Genomic DNA, 13,039 nt, shown 5'->3' on the forward strand with positions numbered 1-13,039 from the left:
GCTGAGATTCTAGTAAAATTAAAGGTATGCCCATCAGGGCAACAAGTCTGCTAGCAAAGGCAGACTAATGAATATATCAAATTGGTAATACATGTTTTTATGAAGGGGAAAAAATTTTTAAAGTTCAACCAGTCTTTGATGCATTGCAATGTACATGAGAAAGTAGTAGAGTTGAAGGCCAAAAACATTTACCAGCAACTGAACAGCACAGCTGAATGTATCAATGTTCATACATAATGCTTTGGTGGTGGAAAAAGAACAGGGCTGGGAGAAGCAGACACAAGGCAAACAGACACAACGCAGCATCCCACAGAAAAGGGTGGGTAGTCACAGAATCATAAGGCCCAAAGCAGGGATGCTGAGCAGGCCATGTATACCGGAGCAGGAAACTCAAGAGGTTCATGAGTGGGAGGTAAAGCTGGCAACAGAAGACCAGGCTATAATAAGGTGGAATCACAGACATTACCACTACTTAGAGGGGCAAAACGGGAAAGGTATATCAGAGAAGCACTGGCTAGGAGCAGAACTTCACACTTAAATATTTTTTGTCTGTTTGCAGGTTTATTTTGAAGCAGGAATCGAAAGTGTCTCTGTCCTATTGATTGTCTACTTTTCCCTTAAGGGCAGGATGGGTGCTGATAATCTCTGGTATGAACTCATTCCCCAGATGAGCCATGAGAAACAGAGCCTGTGCTCAACTCCAAGGAAAGTTCTTAGGGATCCAAGCTACTGCAGTGGCTCCATTCCTAAGTGTTATGGCTCCATCCAGACTTGGGGAAACAACCTCATTCCAACCAAACATATATGAGTTTGTCTGCTCTGATGGAAGAGACTGGAAAGGAATTCTTGGTTTCTAAATAAGAAGCCTCAGGAGAAGGCCCCTTGCTGCCTCTCTTCTGTTTTATCAGAACAGCTGAGGCCATTGACTGCCGATGACTTGATGGCACTTTCCACACAAGAGACAAAGCCAAGAGCACTTCAGGGAAAGAGAAGAAGAGACAGAGTGTCTAGGCTGTATCAGTGTCTGAGGACTTGCTAGGTGAGATAATATATTTGTTAATCACACCGGCCTAATTTAAATGATGCCTGTTGTTACTACAGAAAAATCTAGCAAAATGAATGTTGGTTAGGAGACACCAGATATCTGGTAAAGCATTATTTCTAGGCCTGCCTGTGACTTTTTACAGATGAAATGGACACTTGAGTGGGTAGACTAAAGACTACCATGCAGCCGGCTGAGGGCCGAGGTACAGTATAACGGCACAGAAAAGGTGAGGTTGCTTCAGACTCCAGGCCTTCCATCAGCGCCCATCTCAGGTCTTCAGATTCTGACTGAGTTATACCCTCAGCTCCTTGGTTCTCCACCCCGCAGAAGGCATATTATAATCCCATAAGTTCTCTATCATAAAACTATTTATCAGTCAATCAATCCACATAGCACAGGACCAACAGGAGACAGACAGATATCCTATTTGTCTGAGAAATCCCAACTACTGCATTGTGTAGAGATTTTAACTAGAGTTCAGACCAAAGCCATCTTACTTGATATCATTAAAACAATGCTGTGAATTCATTAATCTGTCCACAGCGCTTGTAATATGCTAATATACTTAAAGCCCATTTATTATGCTCATCACCTTTTATAGGAAAATAAAAACCTGTGGAGGTTTATAACCCAACTTAGAATTATATCATGTCTCCAACCCAGGAGAAATGTTGGCATTTATAGAATTCAGGGGGAAAAAAATAAAGAAAACTTTTATGAATTTAAGCTTCCCAAAGATGGTCTCCATTTATTCTTTCAATATCCATGAGCAACTGACTCTAAGACTTGCAAAATTATGATAGGTCCATTCATACAAAGCTTTCACAGAGCCTATCCAGAGTAACCAGCTGTTACTGCAACTAGTGGAGCAAAGAATTCAAAGTTAGGTTTTACTTTTTGCCTTCTCACTCTTCCTAGAGGGCCGCCATCGGAGGCGAGTCCGGTGCTCATCCAGGTAGAAGAGCCGTGCAAGTCCTTTGGCTCCACGCTTGAGCTTGACCATCTGCGTCCCAGACTGCATTACACTCATGCATCTTTCAACTGTAAGAGAGAGCAGGGCACAGCACCGTCAGTTCCTACACAACAGACATGCATGTTAGCGTCCACACCTGACTCAGAGCTCAGATTGGCCCGCAAAGACCCTCCAAGATTAAAAAGCACACTTGGAAGAATCACTCTGAAAAAGTATTTCATCCTGCTGAAGCCAAAAAAAAAAAAAACCTTTCTAATAGAAATAATTCTACTTCCAGGTAAATATACATTGCACAGTGGTACTTCTTGTTCTGTTTCCAGGCATAAGACTAATGACCATTTAATACTCGGTTTTATGTTCTTTAATCAAATCCTCAGATACAACAAATCTTGTGAGTTTTTACACAGCCAGTTATAAAAAATACCTTATAAAAAATGCTTTAAAATACAATCATTGGGAAGAAGATTGGCAAATGCTGATAATTGCTAAGGTTTAATTCTGGCTACATGGAGGTTCAACTTATCATATTTTTTGCATATGTTTGAACTGAAATATTGTTTGTAATACAATGTTGTTTACAACGTAAGTTTGGCTTGTCAAATCACCCATTTTCGAAGTTAATATTGTCTGTAAACTGCCATGTCTTTGAGATGACCATTGCCTGGAGTAGGCGGTTTAGTCTGTGCCCCATCTTCAATGACAGTACCCCACTTTTCCTTTGGAAATAAATGCTCCTTCTCTCACTCCATGTGCCTTTTGTAGCCCATGAGTCATCCCGGTCAGGAGTGAGTTTAACTTGACTCACTCTCTTGGAAACAAATCCCAACAGTTCCTTAAAGGAACAGAACTAAGTCATTTCACCAGCCAACACAAGAAACGCTCCTGAATGGCCTTGGCAAGATTCCACGGTTGACACAGTTATTTTTCCTGGCAGTGACGAGCAATTCCATTGTTCCCTTCATTCTGGAATCCATGCAATATTCTTCTAGTGTTTTATTTTTCATTCCATTATCCAGAAATTGCTTCTGTTCCACAAAGACCAACAACTAATTCACAGGCATGTACAACCATTACAGTGCTGAAAACACCTGCCTCTAAGTACTCACATCTCAACAGTGTGCTATGAGAAATACAGGAAACAATACAAACTTCAACAACTTTTTACTTTAGCTTTGCTTCTTCTGGCTAAGTGCCTGCATTTACTAGAAAAGACCGTTTTACAATTTAGTATCGTGTGTATAGGGTATCCTTAGGAGAAACATGAGGATAATCACTCCCACCTTTTATTCCAAGAACTATACCTTCCCCCCAAAGATATCAAGGAGAGATAGCATACATTAAAGTTTTCCTCCAGGATTTGATCTTGCAAGGGAGGCGATACATAGGTTACCTTTACTCATTTTACCGGATGTATCAAACACCAATATTTTTTTTAAAAGAAAAAACTACTGAAGAAAACACACACACACAGAAGCTTAAAACATCTACTTTTAGGCTCAGAACAAGAGTTAAGTATTGGTTTCATGCATATTAGTACGTCCCTCACTGCTGTGCATCATTTGCTTAGGTGAATAAATCTGGGGGGTTAAAATGCTGACAGCCACCTGAGCAAGTTATTTAATTTTTCTGTGCCTCAATTTCCTCATCTACAAAATGGGTATAATACATATCCTCTCTCTAACGGTGGTGAGACGTGAATGAGTTAATTCATATCATTAAAACACTGTCTAGCATATCACAAACACTGTAACTGGGGGTCCAGGGCTATAGTAAACCAGGTAAGGCTGTCACCTGCTATGTAGGCATTCCTTATGGGCACCACTTGTGTCCCAGTTGCTACATTTCCAATCCACTTCCCTGCTAATGTGCCTGGGAAAACAGTGCAAGAAGGCCCAAATGCTTGGGTCCCCAGACCCACGTGGGAAACACAGAAGAAGCTCCTGTCTCCTGGTTCATGGCTTTGAACCAGCCCAGCTCTGCATGTTGCAACCATTTGAGGAGTGAACCAGCACACAGAAGACCTACTTGCCTTGTGTCTGTCTGTTTCTCTCTCTCTTTCTCTTTCTCACTCTAACTGTGCCTTTCAAATAAGTAAATAAATCTTGAAAAAAAAAACTATAAGTGACAGCTATTTCTTACAGACTAAATGCTGACTGGTGTCAAATTCATTGCCAAAGTGAAGTTTCAAAACTCATGCATAAAAGAGATGGCATTGAAAGTGAGATGTCTGGGAAGCAATCTGAATGAGGTCAGGAGGGTAAGGTGCCCTTGTAATGGGATTAAAACTCTTGTTTGAAAAGTGGTGACAGTGCTTGGTGCAATGGCTCATTGGCTAAATCCTTACCCTGCAAACACTGGGATTCAATATGGGCACCGGTTAGTGTCCCAGCTCCACGACTTCCCAACCAGCGCCCTGCCTGTGGCCTGGGAAAGCAATGGAGGATGGCCCAAAGCCTTGGGACCCTGCGTCCATGTGGAAGACCAGGAAGAAACTCCTGACTCCTAGTTTTAGCCTTTTAGGGAGTGAGCTAGCAGCTGGAAGATCTTTCTCTCTGTCTCTTCTTCTCTCCATAATCTGATCTGCTTTTCTGATAAACATAAATAAATCTAAAAAAATAGAAAAGTGGTGGCATATTCATTCTTTCTCTCTTCCTCTGTCTGTAACTCCACCCCTCTCCCACTCTTTCCCTCCTTCCTGTTTCAGACAGCAGAGAGTAAAAAGAAAGGGAAAAGATGATTTGATTAGGAACAGTGGCTAACAAGGGACTAGCCATGTATCTAAGTCTATGGGTCAGCTAAGAGCATGCTGTAGGGCTGGTTACACTGGTGTGATAAGATGGTCATTCACTGGCAATGATTCACTGAGTAAAAGATTGGCTGGATAAAAGACATAATTCAGAGACCTAGTGTTCTGGAACAGCGGGTCAAGCCTCTGCTTACAATGTTAGTATCCCACTTCAGAGTATCGGTTCAAGTTCAGGCTACTCTTCTGGTCAAGCTCCCCGCCAATACACCCGAGAAAGCAGCAGAAGATGGCTCCAGTGCTTAACACCCCAGCAGCCATGTGAGGGATCTTACAGCACTTCTGGCTTCTGGCTGCGGTCTGCTCCAGCCCCACGTGTTGTGGCCATTTATGGAATAAACCAGCAGACAGACGATTTTTGTCTCTCCCTCTACCAATCTTCCTTCCAAATAAATAAATCTTTTTTTAAAAAATACACAATTCAAGAAAGTATATCTTTTGGAAAGAGAAAATAAAACTATTTACATCTAAATGGAAAACTACATTGACTCTACCTTCAGAGATCCATAAGCAAGGACTGATGCACTGGCTCACATGATGGGCTCACTCCGCCCACACTATCCCTGCTTTCCCCTGACACTTCCTTTACCTCTCCCTGAAATGGAACTGCTAATGTCTGTAATATCCAACACTTTTGTGGAAAAATCACAGCGACATAAGAATGGAATCACAGGGCTGGTATTACGGTGTGGTGAGTAGCAGTAATGTAAGCCACTTCCTAGGACACCGTCAAGCCTATGTGGACCCCAATTTGTGGCCCAACCACTCCATTTCTAATCCAATCCCCTGCTGATGTGCCTGAGAAAAGCACCAGAAGATGGCCCAAGTCTTTGAGCCACTGTAGAAACCCAGAAGCCCCTAGCTTCAGCATAGCCCAGTGCTAGCCATTGCACACACATGGGGAATGAACCAGTGGATGAAGGTGTCTCTCTGTGTCTCTTTCTCTGCTTAACTCCTCTGAAATAAATGAGTTTTTAATCAAGCTAATAAATACCATCTACCACTTAGCGAGCATCATCCAGAAAAGCCCAAATGTTTGGAAAATGGAATGGAATAACTCAGTGAAATGTGTTTAAACCATATATTAAATAGTCATTAATTTAAATCTCACAGTTTCAAAAAAATTTATTTTTATTTTTTTAAAGATTTAGTTCCTTTTTATTACAAAGTCAGATATACAGAGAGGAGGAGAGATAGAGGGGAAGATCTACCATCCGATGATTCACTCCCCAAGTGACCCCAACGGCCAGTGCTGAGCCGATCCGAAGCCAGGAGTCAGGAACTTCTTTCCGGCTCTCCCACACGGGTGCAGGCTCCCAAGGCTTTGAGCCATCCTAGATTGCTTTCCCAGGCCACAAGCAGAGAGCTGGATGGGAAGTGGAGCTGCCGGGATTAGAACCGGCACCCATTTGGCATCCCAGGGCATTCAAGGCAAGGACTTTAGCTGCTAGGCCACCATGCTGGGCCCGAAAATTTGTTTTTAAAAAAAAGCAGCAGCCACCAAAAGCTGAAGGCTCTGGGAAACCTAAAAGACACATTCAAGCCTGTATCAAGTGTAACTTCTTAGAGAAACAGAAGCATGGTCTCCACATCCCACCAATAGTGAAGAGTCATTTACTAAGCCAAGATAGTCTGTGGTTTTCCTCAGTGCACGTGTACGTCCTATGAAATATCATCAGCCTAGTAATCAGATAAGGCACATTCCTGAGTCTGAATCTGCAAGATAAGCCCAACAAGTTACCTTAATAGGTTTGCATAATCCACCAGGATTGGGATCACTTTCAGGATTACCTAAAGGACAAGCTGTCCATTTCAACCAAAACGCCTACAATGACATCAACCTGAATTCTTATACTAAGATGCCGCCATTATCTGTTGCAATGGATAAGCATACAGAAGTCCTGGGTCCTTGGCAGTGTCAGGCTTTGAAACACCTTGCTACTTCATTGATTTATGTAGCTGCTTTATGCTTTATGACAGTCTAACTGGAAAACTGAGAGCAATGAAGTCTTCAGCATCACCTTGCTCACTTTTCCTTTCCTCAGACCTGACAGCAAACAATTCCTTGCAGCTGTAAAGTTCACCAGGGAAGGGGGTTCCCACGATCGTTCTTCGCAACTCATTCAGCAGGTGAAAATTACCAGTGATAGAGACAAAATATTCTTCTGGTCTCATCTAAAACACTTACATGTCAACATAAGCCAGGTTTTTCATCTTCTATTTCCAGTAGAGACGGATAATAGCAGATATTATCTGCAAAATTCATCCTCCAACCATGATAGATTGGTGGATTGCATCAAAGAGGATAAAAACAGCTTTATTGCAGGCAAACGAGGGCAGTTTCAGCTGCTTAGACTGGTACAGCCCCATCACACACACTCCCCGTGCCGAGCCCGTTCAGGAAGGGCTGCAAAGTCAGGTTACCAACTCGGGCATCTGCCCAGATGTGTGCAGTCCCTTAGATGCCATGTTCTCCTTGATGGTCAGATTAACATTTCAGAAAACAAGCTGATGTTATTAAGAGACAAACACCTACTAACACCTACTCATCCATCACATACCACACACATTATGCTTGGTTTTGTCTATTACGAATCAGAATCCCAGATGTACACATAAGTGTTGCACTAGGGTTAAAATCAAAAAATCACAGAATTTAAGCCATTTGGCATTCTGCCTTTTTTCATTTGCATAATAAATAGCTCTCCATGTTTCCTCAGTCTCGATAATTATCATTATAGGGACTCTCTATCGGAGTGGTATAAATATTTAAAGAGTAGAACAGATGAGTTGGAGACTACATTCCTAACTTTATTACATAATTAGAGCTTTAAGACTCTTAACAGAGTCTCTCATCTGCAAAATGCAAGGCTTAATGGCATGGTCTACAAGGTGCTTTAGAATTCAGTTGTTTGAAAGGATTAAATCAATTATTTTTCTGCCTCAATCAGTTTAAAATAAGTAAGCTTCCTGAAGGGTTCCCAGTTCACTAAGTCCAAACAGAAAGCGCAATTAAAGAATGCACTTCTGATATGAAGTCACATAATGGAAGGTTTGTGTCACTTGGAATGAGATTCCCAAGAAGTCCCTCGTGTATAGGGCAGGTAAGAGGCCCAACTCTGTGGGTCATGTTCAAACCAGCAATAATCACACATGGCACCTACTGAGATGTAGTTTATTTGTGCTAAAACTTGGCTATTGTACACGGAAGACAATGTATTAGCAGAGCTGTGTGGAAGCCTAGTTTTGACATGTACCCACCACCCCTAAAGGAAACCTCAGGCACTTGGAGGCTCTCCCCACTTCACTGCAGTGCTGGACAACCACTAACCTGTTTGTTTCCACACATGGACCATAGCATATGTGGTCTTCTGGGTCTGGCTTCTTTCACTTAGCAAACTATTCTTGAGGTTTTGATAATGACCAGGCAGTTTCTTGCCTTCTCTTCCTTAACCTTCCCATCTCACATTAAACCTTTTCACTGATCCTAGTAATTCAGGAGGCTGATTGAATATATATATGTACATATACATCTACATGTATGTATATATCATGTCACTCTGAGATAAATTTTCACATAAAAGTTCATCCCCCTGCCCAACTTAAGGTCATATAAAAATATCATGTGCCTCTTTTGTAAAAACATTTATTCCAGGACACTCATCAACAAATTGTGCATCAGCAAGGGAAAAAGGTCATATCCTTTTTAAGAAAATCTTGTCAGCCAAAGGAAATAAGAAAAAATATGATTTCCTGTTAGCTTCTACCTCTTAGAGTAAATCTGAAATAATTGTTCCCCTACACAGATAAAGTACCAAACAATACATCATGTTGCTCAAAAGGGAGACAAAGGGAGACCTCCTGAAATCATCAGGGCAGAAGTAAAGGTGTGTCTGTTTAATTCTCAGCACAAACCAAAACCTGTCTGAGGGCTTGACCCAGGGCAGGTTCTGAGAGATGGAGTGGGTGAGCACTGCACCTTGGTAACAAGGTCTGGCTCCAGTTCTAGAAGCATAGGTGGGAGGGCAAAAGGATTTCCAGCTCAGGTTCTATCGTGTCTAGCTGGGTGAACTTCACAAGATCACTGAATAACCTTCTCGCCTCACCCTTAAAGTTTTTCCAGAGTGTCCTGTATTATAGTACCTACGCACTTCTCCGCAGCTTCCTGCCCAAGCAGACCCTGGAAGGAGGCAGTAACGGCCAAACTAATTGAGTCCTTAACTGCCTGCAGGACCCAGATGGCATTTCCAGCTTCCCAAGGCAAAACAGCCAACAGTTACAGGTATTTGGGGAGAGAATATGCTGATGGAAGGTGTCTCTCTCCCTCCCTACTCCTCCTCCCCTCCACCTTACAAAATAAACAAATGTTCAAAGTGTTTTTTCCATTAAATTCTGTGAGTGTATGCAGCAGCTAACCTGTTTCATAAACATTACTTTAGCTTTCAATTTCACGTATTCCAATTGTGCAAATCTTTCAGAATCACATCTTAAAAAATAACTCCAAAATCCTTTACTCTAGATATGTCTTTAAAATTTTTCTCATACAAAACATAAGAGCTCTTTACAAAGGCTTCACTCAAAAAGCCACTTCTTGCCAGTGGTATGACCTCAAAGTCAAATAATGTCAGCTCATAAATAAACGTGCTTACAAATAACCATGGGGAGCTCCACTTTTATTAAGTCAAGATTCTTCTCAGGGAAGAGCAAACATTATGGAGTTCATTGATTTTTTTTCATTGCCTAAATCACTCCTGTGGAGAAGATAAGAATATCTGAAAGGCATTTAAAAACTAATCGGCTGGCAGTAACATTTTGGAATTTGTTTGCAAATATAATCTGTACATGGTCACAGAAAGGGTGAAAGAAATAATCAGTAATTTTTTTCTAAATGTCAGTATCTGTTTTATAAACACCTTCTACACAATACTTTCCTTTTTAATGATATCTATTTTACATACATTTAAGAATCATTTCTGGTCTATAATTATCAGCCCTAGGAAACAAATGAAATGCTAATAACAACTGACACAGCTTTAGTTAGTTTATATATTCATACTTATTTAATGTAGTTATCTATATTTAGTAAGTAATGTATATATTCAGTTTTATTTAATGTTATCCTGATACAGGCTAAGAAGGTAGCTAACTAATTTGGTCTCACAAGTTGGAAGCCACATCCTCCCCTACCACATAACCCTACCAACCTGTCAATCAAATGACTCCATCCCCAATAAGTATCTCCTGTCACCTGTGACTTCATAAGAAGCCTGGTAAGCATGAAGCTCTCCTATTCCTATGGACACCGCAGACAAAAGGCAGCTACTCCTCTCTCTCCCACCTGTCTTCCTGGACCACTCTCTCCCCAAACATGGCCCACATATTTGTGAATTCTTCACCTTCTAGATAAACCTTATCACTTTGCAAGGTCTAGCGGTACCTATTACTTAAAAAGCATTTTAAGTAACAGACAACCTGTGGATACAGGAGGAAAAAAGACTGAAAAATGTTCCACCATCTTCCTCCATACCTGACCCTTCCCACCCCGATCAGAGGCCCACACCAGAATGCAGCCTCTCAACTAGGTAAACAATATTAAACAGAAAATGAAAAAAATAATTTTGATACAAGATCAGAAATGACAATGTCATCACCATTTCACAATATCATTTGTAATAAACAATATGAAAGAAAAGGTCAACAAACCATGATCCACCAAGCATCCGTTGTCATGACACTGCCCTGGACATTTGAGGATCCAAACTCTCAGGCCACACTAAACCTTAGCCTGTAGGTTCAGAGGAAATTGCCATCTGGGAGGTCTCTCCATCTTGTCTGCACATGAAAATCACTAGAGACCTTCTTACACATGGTGCTTACAAGAGCCAGCACTTACCAACTAAATCTCAGTCTCTGGGCTGGGCTGTATATCTGCTTTGTTTACTGGTTTGCTTGCTGGAGTTTCCCGAGTATCTTGCCATAGGACCAGAGTTAGGCAAATTGCCTAAGACCATCTTGCCTGTTCCTGGTAACAGTTCAGTGAAATCAGCAGGGAGAATTAACTTTACCTTCCTCACAAAGTTGAAGAGCAGACTCAGACAAACAGACTTATCTGAAGTCCTGAAGCTGGGAATGGCAGGGCCAGGGCCTTAAACAGGACTCTCAGTCCCAGAGCAGCATGCCCTGGGCTTGGATGGGTCAGTGTCCTTTCCAAACTACCAACTGGCTCACCACCGGTCAGGCTTTGCAGCAGTCTTGACTCTAGCTTTCTGGTTTACAAAAGTAGCGAATCTGACTTACCAGGTCCTAAAATCTTTCTACCAAACACTAGGAGTCTGTAACATGCCAGTTATAGCTTTTAGAAACTTCTTGTGTCATACTAATACTACTGCATGGGAATGACAAGATGGGCAAGCAGTATATAAAGAATAGTAATAAAATAAGGGACAGAGTTCAGAAAAAAATAAAGATTGGGAGGGAGGACTGGGGGGAGGAGAGTAAAGTGGACTCCAGAGAACAGAGATTTGGGCCTTTGAGAACCATCATGAGACTACTTGGTGCATTTTTTAAAACTATCTTTGCTCTCTGTACTTTCTTTCCCCACTTAATGTGTGCTAGCCGTGATTATTTTAAATCAATCATTAAAAACTTTGTTCACCTTAAAAATTAAAGACTGTCAAAAATAAAATAAAAAAATTATAACTCAAAGCAACTAGAAGGCAAATTTCACTTTTTGTTCACTCCCAAACTTTGTGGCCATTTCTCAGTGAGTCAGGAACAATTTTTAGTCAATTGTATCAGAAATTCTACCACCCCTAAACCCATGAAAAACATTTTCTCTAGGTTTTCCAAGAATCGCCTTGCCAAGGCATACAAGTATTTCTACTGGGTGTGTTTTAAAATCACAAGTTGGGGTGGGCATAGTGCTATAAACCACTCACTACAAAACTGGCACCCAAATTTGGTACCCAGTTCGGGTGCCAGTTCAAGTCTGGAAAGCTTCACTACTGATCCCGCTCCCTGTTAATGTACTTGGAAAGTTCTTGGGCTCCCACATCCAAAAGAAGCTGCTGGCTCCTGACTTCATCCTGAACCAGCCCTGGATGCTGTAGGCATCTGGAGAATGAACCAGCAGAGGGAAGATCTCCCTCTACCCACCTCCCTCTCTAATGCTACCTTTCAAATAAAAGTAAATATTTTTTAAAGTAACAAGTTTTACATACTCCACATTAACTTCAAAATGTGAGCTTATTTTCTAATGATTGGATCAAAATGAATTGCTGCTAAAAAAAAAAAGTGTTAGGAGATAGACATGAACAAGTTTCTTGGACAAATACAACTTCTCCTAAAGCAACAATTGTTTCTTAGGCTTTCTTCAAAACACAGACTTAGAGACCACATCTCCAGAAATCCCTTGACCTGAGCATCTGCATTCTAAAAGTAACAGAACGTGACAGTTAGTGACGAACTATACTACTGTAATAATATGGGGGAAAACAGTCGGAAGAGGGTAGAGAAGGGAAAGGGAAGAAGAATTGGAAGGGAGAATCCCTATACCTACCAAACAGTATCATGGACAATAATAATAATACAAAAAAAATTCTCCCAGCTCTCAGTACTGTTGCCACTCATGTCATCTGATTAGCAGATGGTCAGGAGGAAGCGCTCAGCACTAGGCCTTGATTTAAAGGCACTTCAATGAAAGCAGAGACCTTCTGCTCAGCTACATGTTTCAACACTAGTGCAGTCTTACCTCCACAAGATGTGAACTAACCCAGTTTCAGTCAGGATTAAAGGATAACTAATCATTTATCTGGATATATAAATCATCATTATCCATTGTTTTCAGTGTAAGATCTCATCCCCTTGGAGGCTGCTCAATGAAAGAACTGTTCTAATTTGCACATAGTTACTAAGTAGAACACAGAGATGTTTTCCTATTTTGAAACTTAATGACCAATCATCATGTTATCCTGCCTCACATTCTGCCCAGAGTCATACCTTTGAACAGCAAGAAACCACATGAGGACATGGGCATTTGTCACATGGTCAGAATGCCTGTTGAGACAGCCATACCCTTGGAGTGTCTGGGTGTGAGCTGTGGCTCTGCTTCCTCTTGGTGCCCAACCTGAGCGGCCACGGGTAATGGTTCAAGTACATGGGCCCCTGCTATTCACACGGAAAACTCAGACTGAGTTCCTGGCTCCCAGATTTGACCTGA

General features: G+C 41.4%; 1 protein-coding gene across 1 annotated transcript in view; it reads right to left on the minus strand.

Moving 5' to 3' along the window:
- PLCH1 (phospholipase C eta 1) overlaps positions 1-13,039 on the minus strand; it is a 195,290-nt gene that overhangs the window by 83,480 nt on the left and 98,771 nt on the right. The window contains exon 2 of the mRNA XM_058661468.1: positions 1,940-2,086. Coding sequence (XP_058517451.1) covers positions 1,940-2,086 — 147 coding nt within the window. The remainder of the gene's footprint in view (positions 1-1,939; positions 2,087-13,039) is intronic.

This window comes from Ochotona princeps, chromosome 3 (genome assembly GCF_030435755.1).
Source record: "Ochotona princeps isolate mOchPri1 chromosome 3, mOchPri1.hap1, whole genome shotgun sequence".
Lineage (NCBI taxonomy): Eukaryota > Metazoa > Chordata > Mammalia > Lagomorpha > Ochotonidae > Ochotona > Ochotona princeps.